General features: G+C 41.9%; 1 protein-coding gene across 11 annotated transcripts in view; it reads left to right on the plus strand.

Annotated features, from left to right (window-relative positions):
* Positions 1-20383, plus strand: part of LOC136161419 (zinc finger protein 234-like) — a 58573-nt gene that overhangs the window by 34252 nt on the left and 3938 nt on the right. For 4 of the 11 annotated variants that reach the window (XM_065926263.1, XM_065926261.1, XM_065926265.1 and 1 more), the window contains 3 exons: positions 396-522; positions 1404-1493; positions 3937-7680. In XM_065926263.1, coding sequence (XP_065782335.1) covers positions 396-522; positions 1404-1493; positions 3937-5807 — 2088 coding nt within the window. In that variant the 3' untranslated portion in view covers positions 5808-7680. Of the gene's footprint in view, positions 1-395; positions 523-1403; positions 1494-2661; positions 2683-3936; positions 7682-9115; positions 9668-14649; positions 14696-17644; positions 17772-20383 lie in introns of those variants that run through there. The other 7 variants (XM_065926262.1, XM_065926270.1, XM_065926260.1 and 4 more) reach the window with 7 other exon arrangements.

Genomic DNA, 20383 nt, shown 5'->3' on the forward strand with positions numbered 1-20383 from the left:
CAAGAAGGTGGAGAGGATGGGTAGGAAGTGAGTCCAGCGTCTGAGGGACTTCAGTCAGTCTGTTGCCACTGAGGAAGGAGAATCACTGAGGAAGCCACTGAGGAGAATCAGTGTGTGGCATTGGCAGGATAGAAGGTCTGGGAAGTCTACAAATTGATTGAAGTCCTTCAGAATCTGAACTCACCTCTCACCCATCCCTTCTTTTCTATAGCCGCCTTTCCAGGGAGACTGAGGAAAGTCAGTGTGTGGTGTTGGCAGAACAGAAGGAGGGGGGCTGGGAAGTCTACACATTTCCACAGGAGCCTGAATATCTTCCCATCATCCACCTCTCCTTGGCATTGTCCCGCTTCTACTGGACACTGGTTTTAAGATTGAGCTGAGATTGTTTGTTGTAGGAGGCAGTGACCTTCATGGATGTGGCTGTGACCTTCACGGAGGAGGAGTTGGGGCTGCTGGACTTGGCCCAGAAGAAGCTGTACCAGGATGTGATGCTGGAGAACTTCCGGAATCTGGTCTCAGTGGGTGAGCATAGGCGCCCTGTCTTTTTTAAAAGATATGTACTTGGCTGCTCCGAGTCTTAGTCACGGCATGTGGAATCTAGTTCCCTGACCATGGATCAAACCCAGGCCCCCTGCATTGGGAGTGCAGAGTCTTAGTCACTGGACCACCAGAGAGGTCCCAGGCACCTTTTCTAACAAGGTCATCTCCCTGGCTTGGCTTTGTATCCTCAGATGTGGAAGGCTTTTGGGGTCTTGAAATGGCACTTGGCGACCTGAGTTTCACACCCACGCTTTTTAACAAAATAAAATAAGGGAGAAAAATATCGGAATTTGTCAGGAAGAATGGAATGCATTGCAGGAAACACTCTGGCCTTTTGTGTGAATCATATAAGAACCAATGAGGGGGAAGTTTAATGAAAATAGGCACTGGTGAGAAATTGGTTTCTGTAGTACTTACTGTATTTATGTGTCCAGGTCTGAAATATTGGTATTTTTGGAGCTTTTTTGTTTTCCTTTTTACTTTTTGGCTGCACCTTGGGCCATGAGGGATCTTAGTTCCCTGATCACAGATCAAACCCGTGCCTCCTGCATAGAAACTCAGAGTCTTAGCTGCTAGACCACCAGAGAAGTTCCAGTATTTTTTGAAATAGGTCATATTTTTTAAAAAATATTTTCATTATGTTCATTTTGACTCATTGACCAACATTAGATACAGGAATCTTAATTTCCAGTAAATTGTACTGTTAGTACATTCATTTTCTTTCTTTTTTCCTGACTTTAAATTTATTTGTTTTTAATTGAAGGGTAATTGCTTTACAGTATTGTGTTGGTTTCTACCAAATGTCAACATGAATCAGCCACAGAGTGTGTTCATTTTAAATATGTTACTCTGCATGTTCACAGGGTGTCACCCCTTCAGACATGATATATTTCACTTAGAAAAGGAAAAAAGACTTTGGGTGGTGAAGACAGCAACTCAAAGTGAAGGGAAGTCAGATAAGAACCAGGCAGATGGGGGTCCTTAGAGAAGCCCTCCCATGTGGTTTTACTTCTCTCCAACCCTTTGGCTGTCATCTCATCCAAACTGCCAGACCTCTTCTTTGACACGCCTTTGTACTGGTTGCCCTGTGCCTCCTATAGTCTGTTCTCCAGGTAGCAGCCAAGAGTGATGCTTAGGAAAGACTGCCATGAGGAAATCACTTAGGAAAGTGATGCCATTCCTCTCTTCCAAACCTTTTGTAGCTTCTTATTTTTCTTAAAGTTAAACCTCTTAAAGTGGCTTCTGGAGTCCTCCAGGATCTATCTGCTCATGGTCCCCCACTGTTCTTCTGATTCCTTTTCTCTCGCGCCTTGTCACCCACCCATGCTGTACACCACGCATGGCTCAGTCTCACCAGGGATGCTGTATCACCCGCAGCTGCCTGAGCAAATCACTGCAAACACCATAGCTTAACACAACACACGTTGAACATCTTACACTTCCAGAGGTCAGAGGGGTGGCATGGTTTCACTTTGGAGGTTCTGGGGGAGAATCTGTGTCTTTGCCTTTCCAGTGGCTCATGGCCACCTTCCTCAAACTTCACAGCTAGCGACATCGCTTGTCTCTGCCCCGTCCTCCCTTGTCATGTGTCCCTCTTCCACTTTTTTCCTGCATCACGCTTCTGCTTCGTAGGAGACTTTTGTTGCATTGAGCCTCCCACTCCACCCCAAAGGAGAGGGTGCACTTACATTTTAAGGTCAGCTAATCGGCAGCCTAAATCCTGTCTGCAATCTTAATTCCCCTTTGCCACATAGTCTGACATAGTCTAGGCTCCAAAAATCAGGATGTGAGTTCTTTGGGGACAGTTACTGTGATCACAGCAGATTCTTCCACCTCTGAGCCCTTAACTCTGCCAGACCTACTTTTCTACCACTAGTCTTCCAGCTCCCTCCCTTTCTGCCTTTAGGTCTCCGCTCAGTTCCAACATCATGAGAGAGGCCTTCTCTGACCACCCTGTGTAAAATTCCATCTTCCCCTTTCTCTCCTCATTCTGCATCTCACTGGATCTCACAGACTTTGCTTTTTATCACCCCTCTCTCAGCACTGGAGTGTGATCACGAGGAGTGTGGAGTTTTGTCTGTCCTGTTGAGTACCAGGAGCAGCCCAGTATGTGGCAGGCATCTGTAAATATTTGTTGACTCTGTAAGTTTGATGGATGTGATGGGAGACCTGTGTTTCTCTCAGTGTGAATGGGATATTTATAGGTCATGTAAAAACCAGAGTGAAGGAAGGAGGTTGCAGAGCATTTTTTGTCTTTTGATGATTGCCTATCTTATTAATTTCTTTTTTTCTTCCTTTTAGTTTTTAAAAATTTAGTCAATTTTTCCAATTCCTTTCTATTTTAGTTTCTTTCCTTTTTTTCCTTAATTTAAATTGAAGAGTAGTTGATTTACAATGTTGTGCTAATTTCTGCAGTACAGCAAAGTAATTCAAGAAGTTAAACGCAGTTTTTGAAGGTTTAAAAAACAAAAACAAAAACCTGAACCATGGTAAGAAATGCATGCTTTGTGATAACCAAAACCTGCATTTCAGGTGTTGTAGATTTATATGTATCACTTTCATAGGTATTTCATGTGATGAACCCTTTCCTGTTGATGATGATGCTGGTTCTTTTTTCTTTTTAAACATGTAGTTTTATTTACTTTATTTTATTTGGCTGCACTGGGTTTTCCAGAATGTCATATAGTTGGAATTATACAGTATGTATGCTTGTCAGATTGGCTTCCATTTAGAAACTTAGAAATAAGTGTTTACATTTCCTCCACATCTTTTCCTGGCTTGGTAGTACATTTCTTGTTAGCACTGAATAGTATTCCATTGTGTGGAAGTACCAGACTTTTTATTTATACATTTATTTATTTATACATTTATTTATTTATTTATGCATACTTTTTATTTATACATTCACCTGCTGAAGGGCATCTTAGTTGCTTCCAAGTTTTGTTTACTTGGAAAAAGTAAAGTTTTTGCTTTCTCTTAAAGTTCTAGTTGATTCATATTTTATTAACTGTATAACTTTTTTGTCTGCATCATTTGCTAACTATAAAATTTACTGAGATTCTACACTGCCTTTGAATCCAATAGAAAGTGTCTATAGGTGAACAGTTTGCATCTAATTATCAATTTTTCAAGTTAAATTTTTGACATTTAATCTGCACCTCATGTAGGAAACTCACACCAGTGGGTTTTGTTAGGTTTAGTGGTAGTGAGAAGGAGCGACCTGGACCACCACTGGTTTCCATTGGCATGCAAACCAGAGTACATGACACACAATGGAAGAGACAAACGGAACATTCTCTGGATTCATTCAAGTCTCATACTGTCTCCTAAATGTGAAATCTTGAAAACAGCGAACAGAACCTTTAGTTGTCCACATCTCTGAATTTTGTGTCTTTGCAGAAGAAAAGATCCAAAGTGAGATGGAGACTATTTCAGAAGTAGGACCACATGACGAGCTTTCCTGCTGGCAGATCTGGCGACACATTGCTAGTGACTTAACCAGGTGTCAAGACTCCAGGATAAAATATTCTGAATTCCACCAACAACATGACTCACCTGGCCAGAATGGGGCCGGACTATCTGTAATTCACCCTGGCCAGACACCTTCTCAGTGTAATGAATGTACAAAATATTTCGGTGATCTCTCCAACTTTGATCTTCATCAACAAATACACTCAGGAGAGAAGTCTCATACATGTTGTGAGTGTGGAAAAAGCTTCTGTTACAGCTCAGCACTTCGCATTCATCAGAGAGTTCACTCGGGAGAGAAACGCTATAAGTGTGATAAGTGTGGCAAGGAATTCAGCCAGAGTTCACAGCTGCAAATTCATCAGAAAGTCCACACTGTAGAGAAGCCATTCAGATGTGAGCAGTGTGGGAAAGGCTTCAGTCGTAGATCAACACTTACTGTTCATTGTAAATTACACACGGGAGAGAAACCTCACAATTGTGACAAATGTGGACGCGCCTTCATTCATGCTTCACATCTTCAGGAACATCAGAGAATCCACACTGGGGAGAAACCATTCAAATGTGATATATGTGGTAAGAACTTCCGCCGCAGATCAGCACTTAACAGTCATTGTATGGTCCACACTGGAGAGAAACCATACAAATGTGAGGAGTGTGGGAAGTGTTTCACTTGTAGCTCAAATCTGCATATCCACCAGAGGGTCCACACAGGAGAGAAGCCTTATAAATGTGAGGAGTGTGGTAAATGCTTCATTCAACCTTCACAATTTCAGGCCCATCGGAGAATTCACACGGGAGAGAAACCATATGTATGTAAAGTATGTGATAAGGGCTTCATTTACAGTTCAAGTTTTCAAGCCCATCAGGGAGTCCACACAGGAGAGAAACCATACAGATGTGATGAGTGTGGGAAGAACTTCAGGATGAAAATCCATTATCAAGTTCATCTGGTCATCCACACAGGAGAAAAACCCTATAAATGTGAGGTATGTGGTAAAGGCTTTCGTCAGAGTTCATATCTTAAAATCCATCAGAAGGCCCACAGCGTAGAGAAACCCTACAAGTGTGAAGAGTGTGGACAAGGCTTCAACCAGAATTCACGACTTCAGATCCACCAGCTGATCCATACTGGTGAGAAACCATACAAATGCGAAGAGTGTGGGAAGGGATTCAGTCGTAGAGCTGATCTTAAAATTCACTGCAGAATCCACACTGGAGAGAAACCGTACAATTGTGAGGAGTGTGGAAAAGTCTTTAGTCAAGCATCTCATCTTCTGACCCACCAGAGAGTCCACAGTGGAGAAAAGCCATTCAAATGTGAGGAATGTGGCAAGAGCTTCAGCCGGAGTTCACACCTTCAAGCCCACCAAAAAGTCCACAATGGAGAAAAGCCATACAAGTGTGAAGAGTGTGGGAAGGGCTTTAAGTGGAGCCTGAACCTTGACATGCATCAGAGGGTCCACACAGGAGAGAAACCATATAAGTGTGGGGAGTGTGGGAAGCACTTCAGTCAGGCCTCAAGTCTTCAGCTTCATCAGAGTGTCCACACTGGAGAGAAGCCCTACAGATGCGATGTGTGTGCTAAGGTCTTCAGTCGGTCTTCACAGCTTCAGTATCACAGGAGAGTTCACACAGGGGAGAAACCTTACAAGTGTGAGACGTGTGGTAAGAGCTTCAGTTGGCGTTCCAATCTTGTAAGTCATCACAGAATTCATACTGGAGATATATTATATGAAAGTGATGAGAGTGGTAAGAACATCAAGGAACTATCAGAAGAAAGAAGTTTCACAAAATGATTGTTTCAAAAAACTCATGTGCAACCCTGAGTTCTTGCGAGTGTCAGGTCTCATAGGAGGGAAGGTATTGGGTGTCGAAGCAGTAGCTGAACTTATCCCAGTGTTCACCAGACCACACAGCAGAAACCTCCTCTGAGTGGTGCTGTAAGGGTTGCATTCAGAACTTTGACATTTGTTAGATACCACTTAGGGAGATAGCACTTAGAGAGGAAGAGTTTGGTCTTGCCTTTAATGAAAGTGTAAGGTTGGGCTTGTCAAAACTGATGTCCAAGAGAATGTGAGCTCCATGAGGGCAGGGACTTGGATGTTGAATCTACACAACCTTAACTTCGACTCTTGCTTGTATGTGTGCTCAGTCCATGTATGTTAAAAAACCAAAAGGGGGAAATGGACACTATATGAAAATTGCTTCAGAGGAGGAAACCTACCAAGTAAAATTAATTCAGGAAGTGATCATTTGTTGAGGTACAGAAAACCATTTGATATTATAATCTGCAGTATTAATATGATATAAGCCTATTGCAACTGGCTCCTTGCCTCCCACAGCCTCTGTTCTCAAGTAGGGTTATTGTCTGAGGCCCTGTCCAGTTTTCCAAGGATTGGGTCTAATATAAATTGAACTGTCTTGTGATTTTTTTTTTCTGACAGTACAAACTGAAAATGTTACTAACTTTGCAACAATAGGTAACTGTACAATTGATTTTTTGTGAGTCACTCAATGTTAAGGCAGGATTTACTGTAACATGTTGAAAATGTCACAAAAATTGTAACTAGAAAAAATTTTATTGGTCGACCTTGAACTTACTGATTTCTAATTCCCTCATTTTTATCCAGACTTTGAAATGTTTGCTTACTAAATGCTGTAGCATTTCTTCTGTCAAAACTTCTCAGGTAGGGGCTATGCCATATTCTTCACACACATCCATGAGGAAAATACCCAGGAAACTTGTAGGAATTTGATAAAATTATTAAATGTATTATTGAGGCAAGACTGACATTTATGTCCTTTGACCTATTGGTAGCAGTACAGCATGGTTTTGGGAAAGGAGTACTTACCAGTATATAGGTTATATATCTCTTTGATCTCAAAATCATACAATTGAATGCTTTTGATTATGAAGTTAAAATATGAAAAAGATAAGCACCACATCAATAATGTCACTGAATTTTTTTAATGGAAATAAGTGTATAGCTGTAGGAATTTGAGTTTTGCTATATTTGTATATTAATCTGAAGCCATTATAATTCTGGCGAATATAATGGCAAGAGATACACAATATGGGCTTTGAGAGGTCACAGATTGTAACCTTCAGAGTATAATTGAATCTTTGTGTGTGTGTGTGTGTATGTGTGTGTGTGTGTGTGTGTGTGTGCATGCACACATACATCTGTATGTAGATATGCATAAGATCATGTGTAACGGGATACTCTTCCATAGTGGTTTTCCATAGTTAGGAGCATGTTGTGGTATTTTTTAATTTTATGACTTCATGTTACAGTTTTTTCATTCAATAGTACCATCAAAGCAGGAAATTACATTAGAGTTTGAAAAAATTACTACTAAATATCCCTTGTAGTTAACACCTCATAATATGATTATTCTGTATTGTCATAAGGCATATAATGATCAAAATTATGATAGAATCCCAGAAGTCAATTTCAAAATTAAAAAATTGATTGTTTTGCATACACAGATAAACTTATGCTTCAACTATTGAATCTTTTTGCAGTACTTTAACTATAAATATAGAACATGGAGAGCAGAAATTTAGCAACTGGAAACGAAGTGGATACACATACAGTGTGCTCAGCTGTTTCAGTGGTGTCTGACTCTTTGCGACCCTGTGCACTGTATCCTGACTGGCTCCTCTGTCCATGGAATTCTCCAGATAAGAATTCTGGAGTGGGTTGCCATGCCTTCTTCCAGGGGATTTTCCCGACCCAGGTATTAAACCCGTGTCTCCTGCATCTGCTGCATTGCCGGTAGATTCTTTACATATGTGGCTCAGCTGGTAAAGAATCCGCCTGCAATGTGGGAAACCTGGTTTGGGAAGATCCCCTGGAAAAGGGAAAGGCTACCCACTCCAGTATTCTGGCCTGGAGAATTCCATGGAGTCCATGGAGAACTCCATGGGGTCACCAAGAGTCGGAGACGATTGAGCGACCTTCACTTTTCCTGTTGAAAAGATGTGCGTGAGGAGGGAACACAGAATTACAACAGAGGACCCTCTCGATGTGGAATCAGTAAGGACATAGCATGTTTGGTCACATTTCAGGGATTGAGGTATGTTGACTTTTCACTTAAGCCTGTTCCAAAGAAAGCCCAGTTTCCTTCTCTTTTATTTCAACAGTAAAACTCGGGTTTACCAGAAAGCCTCTGTGGCTGGTAATGCATTTATGTCACTTAGGTCCTTGAACACGTCCAAAGTGCTTCTAAGCGTGTAAGCCTGTTCTAAGGCTAACGCGGTAGAATGGCAAGACATTTGCTTGAAACCTTAGGGGTTAAAGGAAGTGAAAACCAGGGGAACTGGCCACTTCCTCATCAGGGGGTGAGGCTTTGACGGTTTTCCGCGAGGACCTTTGGGGGAAGTGTAGTCCGAGAGGGCGGTAGTGTGGAGGGCCCACACGCACTCCCTTTGCATTCTGGGATGTGTAGTCCAAAGCTCCGTGTAGGCTCGCATAAAATGAAGTCGCTCAGTCGTGTCCGACTCTTTGCGACTCCATGGACTGTAGCCCACCAGGCTTCTCCATCCATGGGGTTTTCCAGACAAGAATACTGGAGTGGGTTGCCATTTCCTTCTCTAGTAGGCTCGCATACTGCAGCTATAATAAGGCTGGACTGCGAATATCTCTCCCGCGGAATTCTGGGAAGTGTAGTCCAGGAGCTCCGGGTACTCGCAGGCCCTTCGGCCCCAGGAGGACGACGTAGCAGCCATCTTTCGTTTGATGATGGTGTTTCAGGTCTGCTTTTCACGATCCATTCAAACGCCCCCGAAATGCGCTTGGGGCCGGCAGCTCCTGACCTTTCATTTGGAGAGAAAGAGGAGCAGCGGCTAGAAGCAGAGGTTTGACGGCCAAGGGTGATGATGTTCGTGCCCCTGGACGGAGCGTTTGATAGCGTCCCGGGATGGGGCGGGCTCAGGTTGTGCTTTTTGGGATTTGAGGGTCTCCTCGGCTTTCTGCACCACTAACCTGACCTCCCACTTTGAAGCTCGCTCTTTGGCTTCATACTCTGTCACATTGGGTGAGTTGCTTAACCCTTTTGTGCCTCCGTTGGTGTTCTGTAAAAGAGAAATAAAAGTAATTCTTAATACAGTATTGGAGAAAAAAGAGATAGCAAAAGGTCAACAATTACCTGACGCATGCTTGTTATTAATGCTACTGTAATTCAGAAGCACCCGGATTCTCACAGTGAGTTTCTGTGAGCCCAGGAAACTGAATTGTCCTGGACTCCGTACTTGTTTAGAAAAGGGAGGGTTCCTCCTAGCTGGTACAAGAGGGTGTGAAATATAGGGGATGCAAACACAATCCTGGGATTTTGCGACCTTCTTTCCTTCCCCAGCCCTGACTTCTCAAAAAGCACTACACGAAGGAAGAGGCAAGAGAGACCCGAGGGAGTAAAACTTGGCATTCTTATATTTAACATACATAAATTGTAGAACGTATGGGGCATGAGTAATGATTGTAACTAAGCCTTGGTCACTTAAGTTCCATTCCAAAAGCTTTATACAGATGAACACGTTTCTATCACACTGGCTGTGTACATCGGTACTGCTGTTTCTCTGCTTTAGAAATAAGAAGATGGAGCTAGGGAACACAACCCTGTTCGCTCATCCTCATCTGAATAGTAAGAGGCAGAGGTGAGGTTGTAACCCCAAGCAGGCTGAGTCCAACACCTGGGTTTGCTAATCTCTTTGATATATTCTTCTTGAGCATAGGGAACTGACTAGAATCTCTTCATGAAAGTAGGTTGGGACTTAACTGTGGGGACCTTGAGAGCAAGGTTTAGGTTATTCTGTGAAGCTTTTTTGTTTGTTTGTTTGTTGTGTTTTGTGTGTGTGGTTTCTTTGGCCTCACCACACAGCTTGCTGGATCTTAGTTCCTTGACCAGGGATTGAACCAGGGCCCATGGCAGTGGAAGTACCGAGTCCTAACCAAGGACCCCCAAGGGAATTCCCTATTCTATCAATTTTAAGATGGTTTTCTCAACTGGGTCATTTATTTTATTTCAAGTAATATTTATATTACAGAAGTAACAATCATTAAGGTAATGCAGATGTAAGGAAAAATTTTAATTACCCAGAAGGTTCAGTTCAGTTCAGTTCAGTCGCTCAGTCATGTCTGACTCTTTGCGACCCCATGAATCGCAGCACGCCAGGCCTCCCTGCCCATCACCAACTCCTGGAGTCTACTCAAACTCATGTCCATCGAGTCGGCTATGCCATCCAGCCGTATCATCCTCTGTCGTCCCCTTTTTCTTGTGCCCCCAATCCCTCCCAGCATCAGAGTCTTTTCCAATGAGTCAACTCTTCGCATGAGGTGGCCAAAGTATTGGAGTTTCAGCTTCAGCATCAGTCCTTCCAATGAACACCCAGGACTGATCTCCTTTAGGATGAACTGGTTGGATCTCCTTGCCGACCCGTAAGTTTAGGGTGTAAAGATAACAGCTGTTAATGTTTTAGTGCCTTTTTGTCTGGTTACCCTTTGTTTATGTGTCTGTTTAGTGGAGGCTGTTTTCTTTGAGAGTGAGGTTACACTGCCTTGCTACCCAAATTGTGGTCCACAGACCAGCAGCATTGGCATCACTTGGGTAGAAAGGCCCAGCCTTGAGCCCCATTCAAGACCTTCTGATTTAGAATTTCTACATGGGGGCCCAGAAGTCTGCATTCCAACAAGATCCTGTAGTAACTCTCCTGCATGTGAAAATATGAGACGCTCAGGAGAGATCTTGTCTGGAAAATGAGGCTGAGGAAATTGACCCTGCTGGATGTCGCAGATAAAGCAGAGCTTTACTTAGTCTGAGGATTTTATTATCCTACTAATGATTGTCAGTTGTCGGGGATCCTTGCAAAAAATCCTGACTTGAACGAAAGGTAGCTAGCAAGTGTAGAATCAAAATGGAAGGGTATTAGATGTGAAGATATATCCTTTCCAGACTTTTGGGGGTAGATTCATTGCTATCGTTTAAACTAGAGTGCTGTTGCTGCTCTTTAGTTGCTAAATTGTGTCCGACTCGTTGGGACCCCATGAACTGTAGCCCACCAGGCAGCTCTGTCCATGAGATTTCCCAGGCAAGGGTACTGGAGTGGGTTGCCTTTTCCTTCTCTAGGGGATCTTCCTCACCCAGGGATCAAACCCGAGTCTCCTGCTTGGTAGGCGGATTCTTTATCACTGAGCCTCCTAGAAAGCTTCATAAACTAGGCTAAAGTGTGCCTAAAGTGGGAAGATCAACTAGTAGTTACTGTTAATTAGTACTAGATATTTTTGCCATAGTCATCATCATTGAGCCACTACTATTAATACTATTGTTATTACTATGACTAATTCCTAGCTTCTCTTTTAAAATTTTATTTCTTTTTTTTTTTTTTTTTTTTTTAATTTTTTTATTTTTCAGTGGGTTAATTTTATTTCTTAAAATATTTATTGGAGTATAGTTGATATACTGTGTTAAATGTTTTCTATAGCTATTTTCATTAAAATATTAGGAAATAATATAAAAATAATTTCAAACTTAGAGAAAATTTGCAAAAATAGTATAAGGAGTTCTCATATACTCTTTATGTGGAGTCACCAATTATTTCTATTTTGCTCAGTTGCTCATTTGTGACCGCCAGCCACCAGCCACCAGAAACATACCTGTAATCAAAAAGCTCACTTTGTTTTAGCTTACTGCAGCAAGGACACCTATGCAGCACTGGTGTCCTGGTGAGAGGTGGTGAGGTACGGCTGCTTCTGTGGTTTCAGTTTGTTAACTGAGTTGAGGAGAGCTTGAGGCAGTAAGGGTTTGTTCTGGATTGGATGGTGTCAAGAAGGAGATGCAATTGACTACTGAATATCATAATGATTTGTATCTAGTGGATGAGAGAAACAACATGGGACTGGAGTCATTATTAATGAAGTGGTCCACCACTCATGTCTGCTGAGAGGACAGTTCTTTGTTTTTTTTTAATATTATTTACTAGTGACTGCATCAGGTCTTAGTTGCAGCAAGTAGGCTTTGTGGCTCCACATAATGTGGGATCTTAGTTCCCTGACCAGGGGTTCAACCCGCATTCCCTAAATTGGACAGTGAATTCTCAAGCCCTGGACTACCAGGGAAGTCCCAGTTCTTTGGTTATTTTTGTCTGTGTTGTGGCGCAGCTTGTCTTTTTCTCATTTCAACACGATTCTTGTTGATCAGTTGAAAACACCAAGTTCGAGCTGTTTCTGTTGCTAGCCCTCAGTGCAGTGTGGTTTTTCACGGCTTTATCATACTTACATATTTTTTCGTTTGCAGAGCCAGTTAATCAAAAGGAGGTTAATGCCATTGGTAACACACTATTATCTAATGCACAGCCCATATTTACATTTTTTATTAGTTTTTTCTTTAAGATCTTGTTTAAAATTGAAATCTAGTTGATTTATAATATCATGTTTATTTCACAGCACAGTGATTCATTTATTTTTCAGATTCTTTTCCCTTACAAGTTACTACAGAATGTTGAGTATAATTTCCCTGTGCTATATAGTAGGTCCTTGTTGGTTCTAATAAAGTCTTGGTGAACCAGTTTTCTTCTTCAAGATGTAGTCCAGTTATATGCGTTGCACTTAGTTTTCATTTCATTAGTCGTCTTTAGAATGATTCCTCAGACTTTTTGACTTTTGATATTTTTGAAGAGTATTGGTAAATTATGTTGTGGAAGGTCCCTCTTTTTTGGTTTCTCTGACCTTTGTTCATGATTAGGTTCAGGTTATACGTTCTTTTTTTTAATAATTTTATTTATTTATTTGTTTTTGGCTGTGCTGGGTCTTCGTTGCTGCATGGGTGAGCAGGGGCTACACTCTAGCTACGATGCACGGGCTTCTCATTGTGGTGGCTTCTCTTGTTGTGGAGCACAGGCTCTGTGGCTTATGGGCTCAGTAGTTGTGAAACACAGGATTAGTTGCTCTGCAGCATGTGGTATCTTCCCAGATCCAGGATAGAACTTGTGTCTTCTGCATTGGTAGACAGATTCCTCACTACTGAGTCACCCAAGGAAGCTGTGGTTTATCTGATGCTTGTTCATGATTAGATTCAGGTTATGCATTAAAAAAATGGTGTGTTTTTTTTTTGTTTGTTTTTGGCTGTGCTGGATCTTCGTTGCTGCACAGCCTTTTCTCTAGCTGTGGTGCACGGGCTTCTCCTTGTGGTGGCTTCTCTTGTTGTGGAGCACAGGCTCTAGGCCACATGGGCTTCAGTAGTTGCAGCTTAAAGGCTCAGTAGTTGTGGCTCATGGGCTCTAGATCACAGCCAGGCGCAGTAGTTGGGACACATGGGTTTAGTTGCTCTACAGCATGTGGGATCTTCCTGGACCAGGGATCAAACTCATCTCCTACCCTGGCAGGTGGATTCTTTACCACTGAGCCACCAAGGAAGCCCTGGTTTATCTGATATTTGTTCGTAATTGGATTCAGGTTATGCATTATTAACAGTGATGCCCCAGAAGTGGTGAGGCAGCCCTCTAAGGCATCATACCAAGCAAACATCAGTTTGTGGGTTTGTCCCAGCTGGTGATTTCAGTTTTGTGTGCTTGGTTAAGGTGTCTGCCAAGTAACTGTTGTCCTTTTTGCAGTTAATATTTTGAAACAATGTGGCTGTCTTACGCCTCACTAAACTTTTCCAAATTTTAGCACCCATTGATTTTCTGTCTTTCACTCTACAGTTATTAGTTTGCATTCTGCCATGGGGAGGAGCTCTCTCTTCTCATCCATTTATTTTTTAAACATTTCTTTCTTTATAATTCAGATTCCTGTATGGAATGTTTTGGTATGGACTGTCGAGGTGTTTTTTATTATTGTTGCAGAATCCAGGCTTTTAATAGTTCTCTTTATATCTGTGCATAATTGTCAAAAGGGTACTTCCTGCTTAAAAAGAAAACAATGTATTTTTGTATCTTTTATAAAAAGTTGTCTATTTCAGTTTAAATATTAATGTTGTGGTAACAAAATTACGAGGAATACAAGCAGAGATTCGCAGAACTCTAAAAACTGGCATTTTGGGACAACCACCTGGGACCTGCCCCTATTTGACAGTGTTCTGTTGTTAGAAACCGCATCTATAAGGATCATTTCAAATGGTACAATATCCAATATCATCTGCTTTACCACAGTTGCTGAGAAATAAAAAATCCTGACGGGGTTCTCAGAGCTTTCTGCCTTACACCAGTCTCATGAGGTGGATACCCCTGTTCTCCCCCACTTGCTGATGACAGAATTGAGGCAGAGAGGTGTTAATAATTTGCCAGAGATGACACTACTAGTGAGTGATATAGCCCGGATTTCAGCCCGTGCGTGTTGACTCCAAAGCCTGCTCTTACTCACATGGTCTCTGACTACACCTTGGAATAAGAAGGACCACTGTGGAAGCCGCAGCACACTGATGGGGCCACTGCGTGTGGGTGGGCGTGGTGCTTCCTGAACAGCTAATGAGAGGGGTCTCGGGGGCATCTGGTATTGGTGCAGGATCCCTCTCAAGCCCACTCGGCTGCAGCCACTTGGCGACTGAGTGCCTTGCTGATTGACAGCAAGCCTCGCCTGGGTTAGTCACATTTTTGTAAGCCAGTTTTCATTGACTTCTTTCTCCTTTCCCTCTCTGTCTTTCTAGGACTCTACACTTCCCTGGAAGGAGAGAGAAGATGAGCATGTTCATGGTGAGTAGAGCTTGTCTCTCTTGCTGTTAAAAATACCATTTCCATACTCAGAGATTTTACATTGATTTTTCTTTATTTGTTTTTAATTGAGGTATGGCTTCCCTGATAGCTCAGTTGGTAAAGAGTCCGCCTTCAATGCAGGAGACCCTGGTTCAGTTCCTGGGTCGGGGAGATCCACTGGAGAAGGAATAGCCTACCCACTTTAGTATTCTTGGGCTTCTCTTGTAGCTCAGCTGGTAAAGACTCCACCTGCAAAGTGGGAGACCTGGGTTCAATCCCTGAATTGGGAAGATCCCCTGGAGATGGGAGAGGCTACCCACTCCAGTATTCTAGCCTAGAGAATTCCATGGACTGTATAGCCCATAGGAGTTACAAAGAGTCGGTCATGACTGAGCAACTTTCACTTTCACTTTTCACTTTCATAGTTGATTTACAATGTTGTGTTAGTTTCAGGTACAGCAGAATGATTCAGTTATGTGTATGTGTGTGTGTGTATATGTGTGTATATATATATTCAGATTCTTTTCCCTTACAGGGAAATATTTTGCAATAACAGAATACTGGCTGTAGTTCCCTGTGGGTTTTTCTTTTTCAAGGAGAGTCTAAGCCTGTGAAGACATTTGTGAGCCATGTGTGCTTTTTAAAAAATTTCTGTCTTATGTAATTAGTTTTGGTTTTAATTTTGGTTTTATCTCATCATTTTTTATTTGACAAGTAAAAGGAAAATTAAGGGACATGAAGAACATCTTCCACTTTACGATTTCCCAGCTTACAAATTAGCTGCTTTTATATTTCTGTAATCTCTTCATCATGTGTATTCATAGCTGCGTATTTGTATTTATAACATAGTAGTAGTTGTGTTAGTCGCTCAGTTATATCTGATTCTTAGTGACCCCACGGACTGTAGCCTGCCAGGCCCCTCTGTCCATGGATTCTCCGGGCAAGAATACTGGAGTGGGTAGCCATTCCCTTTGCCAGGGGACCTTCCCAACCCAGGAATCAAAGCCGGGTCTCTTGCATTGCAGGCGAATCTTTACCATCTGAGCTACAGAGAAGTTCATTTATAACATAGATACAATTTTAAAACTTTTCTCATTTAATACTACCTAACATTCACTTTTAATTGCTTTATTATGTTCCAAAAAGCTTCAGTCATGTCTGACTCTTTGCGACCCTATGGACTACAGGATGCCAGGCCTCCCCATCCATCACCAACACCCGGAGCTTGCTCAGACTCATGCCCATCGAGTTGGTGATGCCATCAGCCATCTCATCCTCTGTCGTCCCCTTCTCCTGCCTTCAGTCTTTCCCAGCATCAGGGTCTTTTCAGTGAGTGAGTTCTTCACATCAGGTGGCCATAGTATTGGAACTTCAGCTTCAGCATCAATCCTTCCAATGAATATTCAGGACTGATCTCCTTTAGGATTGACTGCTTGGATCTCCTTGCAGTCCAAAGGACTCTCAAGAGTCTTCTCCAACACCACAGTTCAAAAGCATCAGTTCTTCAGCGCTTAACTTTCTTATATACCTATTTTTAAACTATTTACTGTTTTACGAATGCTACAGTGATGATTTTCCTGATTTAACATTTTTCTCAAAAAATATATTCTGAAAAATATTGCCTCTTTTTGCCCTTGACATACTAGATATGCAGAATTGAAGTGGTATATTTTATAAGTGGTGCCTTGAATATTTTTTTGTAAAATAGCCAAATATGGCACAGCAGGATAAAACTGCCTCTTCACACAGAAAAAATAACTATTGGTAGTTTTCTCATGACAAGAGTGAGGGTCTGTCTTCCTGTGCTTGAATCAGACCCTGCGTGTATTTTATTTACTGTTTTGTTTGTTTTTCCATCTTGTACTGGCTTGGCCAAAAAGTTTCTTCCTGTATTTCTGTATGGTGATACAGAAAAGGTGGAATGAACTTTTTGGCTAGCCCAGTATTTTTTTTCTTCTGCTTGAAATAATCCATGACCTTAATTTTAAAAGTCCAGTGGTACTTACAGCACTTGTCACTGCATTGACACCTCAGAACAATTGTCTAAAGAGGTACGTACTTGGTTTTATCTTTGTTTTAAATGAAAGGGTTGTGAAAAATGAGGAACCAATTCATACTTATACAGAAAACTAAGACTCTGGAGTCAGAGTATACCATTAGATAAGAGAAAGACAAACTAGGAAAGAAAGAGGGTTTCATTTGAAACCTGGCATGGCCTTTTGGTTAATTCCCTCATATGACCCTCCTTCTCACCTGGTTCCTACTTCAGTGAGAGGCAGGTGCCATCAGATACTGCCGGGCCTAAACTAGTAAATGTTTCAGGGACAATTGATGATTGTAATTAAAAAGTGAAACCTTTTGGGGAGTTCCCTTTATGGCTCAGCTGGTAAAAAATCCACCTGCAATGCAGGAGACCTGGGTTCAATCCCTGAGTTGTGAAGATCCCCTGGAGAAGGGAAGGGCTACCTACTCCAGTATTCTGGCCTAGAGAATTCATGGACCTCATAGTCCATGGGGTCACAAAGAGTCAGACACATTTGAACAACTTTGACTTGGTGGTCCAGTGGTTAAGACTCTGCACTTCTACTGCCATGGCCTGGGTTTAATCCCTGGTCAGGAAACTTAAGATCCCACAAGCTGCAAGGCATGGCCAAAAATAAAAAGTTTTTAGTTCAGGATGCAGCAGTTAGAATTCTAGGGAGTTTGTTTATGAGTTTACTGAGGACACCAGGTAAATACACAAAGCTTCCTTCTTCATAGCTGCACTTGTGGTCAGGCTAAGGAGAGTCAGTGTGTGGTGTTGGCAGGATGGAAGGGGCAGGACTGGGAATTCTACGCATTGCACAGGAGCCAAAGCCACTTCTTATCCTCCTCCTCTCCTTCCTGGTGCTGCCGCTCTTCCATGGGACACTGGCTGGTCCAAGATTGAGCTGGTATTGTTTATTGTAGGAGGCAGTGACCTTCAAGGACGTGGCTGTGGCCTTCACAGAGGAGGAGCTGGGGTTGCTGGACTCAGCCCAGAGAAAGCTGTACCAGGATGTGATGGTGGAGAACTTCTGGAACCTGGTCTCAGTGGGTGAGGACAGCCTTTTTCTGCAAGTGTCTTGTGACCTTGGTGTTTGAAGGCTCTGGGGTTCTTGAAATGGTTCCCTGAGTTTGGAGACCAGACTTTTCCAATTCCAGTGGGACATGAGAGGCTGTCTCTGGTCTTTCTAAACAGTGTGTTTCAGGTCTTTTTCTTTTTTTGGTCAAAGAACAGTAAATGAACAGTATCCTGCTGTACCTTGCCTGTTCTTAAGATTTCACTCATGTCCCATTAGTGGCAGTCCCATTAGTGGAGTATAATAAAGCTAACTTATCGAGCCTTACATGCTGTTTTTAATTAAATCAAATATTAGAGAAAATATCAAGAGCTTCTAGGGAAGAGTAGATCACGTTGCAGCAAAAACCCTGATTGATGCATGAGTGGTGTGAAAGCCAGTGGGAACAGATTTTAGGAAAATAGACATTGGTCAGAAATAGGTCATTCAGCCTTCGTTTTAGTAATGCATATTCCTACATATGTGTCTGAGTCATGAAATAAATGCTACTTCTTCAGTGGGTCATGATACAAAGTTTGAAAAACAGGGCCTTCAGTATCTTTTTTTGAAACATAAAATATTTGTTTATTATTGTTATAATCAAGGCAAAATCTCTTAAAACAATTAGCCTTGATAATGGAAATATAATCAGAACCATTAGTCCCTAGTTTACAGTTTGTTCTTCTCTGCTGTTCGGATTTCACTCTTCAGTATTTTAAATATGCAGTTGGAAACTCAAATTTCCAGTAAACTTTAGCTCTGACATGTTCATTTTAACTTGCACCTCTGCATGTTCTCATTCTTCAAAAGAGATACAAAACATATAGAAAGAGAAGAGAGGCTTTGGATGATGAATTCAGCGACCCAGATAGAAATTTAGGTAAGCACCAAGCAGTTGTTCATTCTCATGGTTAACTCTCCATACGTTGTGCTTCTCAGCAGCCCTGTGCTGTCCATCACCTGGTCCCAATGGGGCATCTCTTTCCCAGGTTATTGCACAGTCTCTATACTGGTCACCTGCTCCCACCTTTCCCCTCCTACAGTTTGTTCTTGAAGTGGTGAAGGGATCCTTTGTAAGTTTAAGACAGATTATGTTAGTTGTCTGTTCAAAATTCTCTTATGACTTGTTTTACTTAGAATAAAAACCACCTAAAGCAACTTCTGGAATCCTCTATGGTCTGCTTTTCGACCCCACCACCTCCCTGAGTACATCTCCTCTTCTCCTTCTGACTCTGTCTTTTCCATCTCCATCATCCTCCCTACTGTTTCTCAGACCCACAAAAGATGTGTCTCCTTGTCCTCTCTGCATGGAATACTCTTTCACCTGTAATCCTTCAGGCCTATGTACTTACCTCAGGTCACTCACCTTCAAGAGGAAGAGAGGGCTGTCTTTGGACCACACTACAGAAAATCCAGTTCTCTCTCTCTTTCTCTGCCCTGCCTATTTTGACCTCTGAGTACTGATTGTCACTCATGTACATACATTTTGGTTCACCTGTTTCTCACTTCTCTCTCTTCCCCTGGAGGGTATTCCAGGAATGGAGAAATTTGTCACTGTTGTTTTTTAATACTGATTTCTTTATTTGGCTGTGTCAGTCTTAGTTGAGGCATGCTGGATTTTCAATCTTCATTGCCCATGTGAAATCTAGTTCCCTGACTAGAGAACAAACCCAGGCCACCTGCGTTGGGAGTGTGGAGTCTTAGCCACTGGACCACTAGGGAAGTCCCCAGAGTGGAGGAATTTGGTCTGTTCCATTTATTGCTCACAAGCCTAAGTGCTTAGAATAGTCTTGGTACATGACAAGGACTCTAAATATTTGTTGAATAAGTGGATGAGTCAATGGATAGAGAAATTTGCCTACCATTTAAATAGCCAGTGGCTGGTGAACAAATTTGAGTGAATAGAGATGTTGCAAAATGTTTTTGTGTCTTCAAATGAATTCCTAGCCTAATTCTAACTTCTCAGGTCCCGTGGTATATATGTGGGTGTTTGCCTTTCTGTACAAGTTGACCCTCATCAACTTGAGCAGACACATACATAGAACCTGTAATTATAACCAAACTGAGTGAAATGCTTTCCCTGTGACTTTCCTTTAGCCGTTAGTAGCAAGCATATTCATTTGGGGAGAAAATATTTTTTTGAATGAACAATTCTTATGTCTACTTCTTAGGTAGCTCTTCATAAAAGGAAAAAAGAATTCTATTTCCTTATCCATCATATCCGGGGAGAAAAGGTCTCAGAAAATAGCCAACTGGTGAGTTAGCCTTGCCCTGAAAAGATTTTCCTAGCTTCATCCCATCTCCTTCCTCCCAAGCCCAGAAATGGATCTTAGGTTGTCACCTCTACAAACATTTTGCTTGTGTGGGATTTGTACATATCCTTTAGGAGGGATTTCAGATCATTGTTCACATTGACTGCTTTGATGATTCTTTGATAGTGTCTAGTCTTCTTCTAAATACTTATCATAAGCTGTGGAATTTATTTCCACCTCACTCATAAACTGCCTTCTTCACCCTGGAAATCATTCTTATTAAAGGCCAATGTATTGATGTCCAGAATTTTTCCATGCTGTGGTTATTTTTTTTTTAAGTAAGCAGCCAGTTTGTT

Source organism: Muntiacus reevesi, chromosome 2 (assembly GCF_963930625.1).
Source record: "Muntiacus reevesi chromosome 2, mMunRee1.1, whole genome shotgun sequence".
NCBI lineage: Eukaryota > Metazoa > Chordata > Mammalia > Artiodactyla > Cervidae > Muntiacus > Muntiacus reevesi.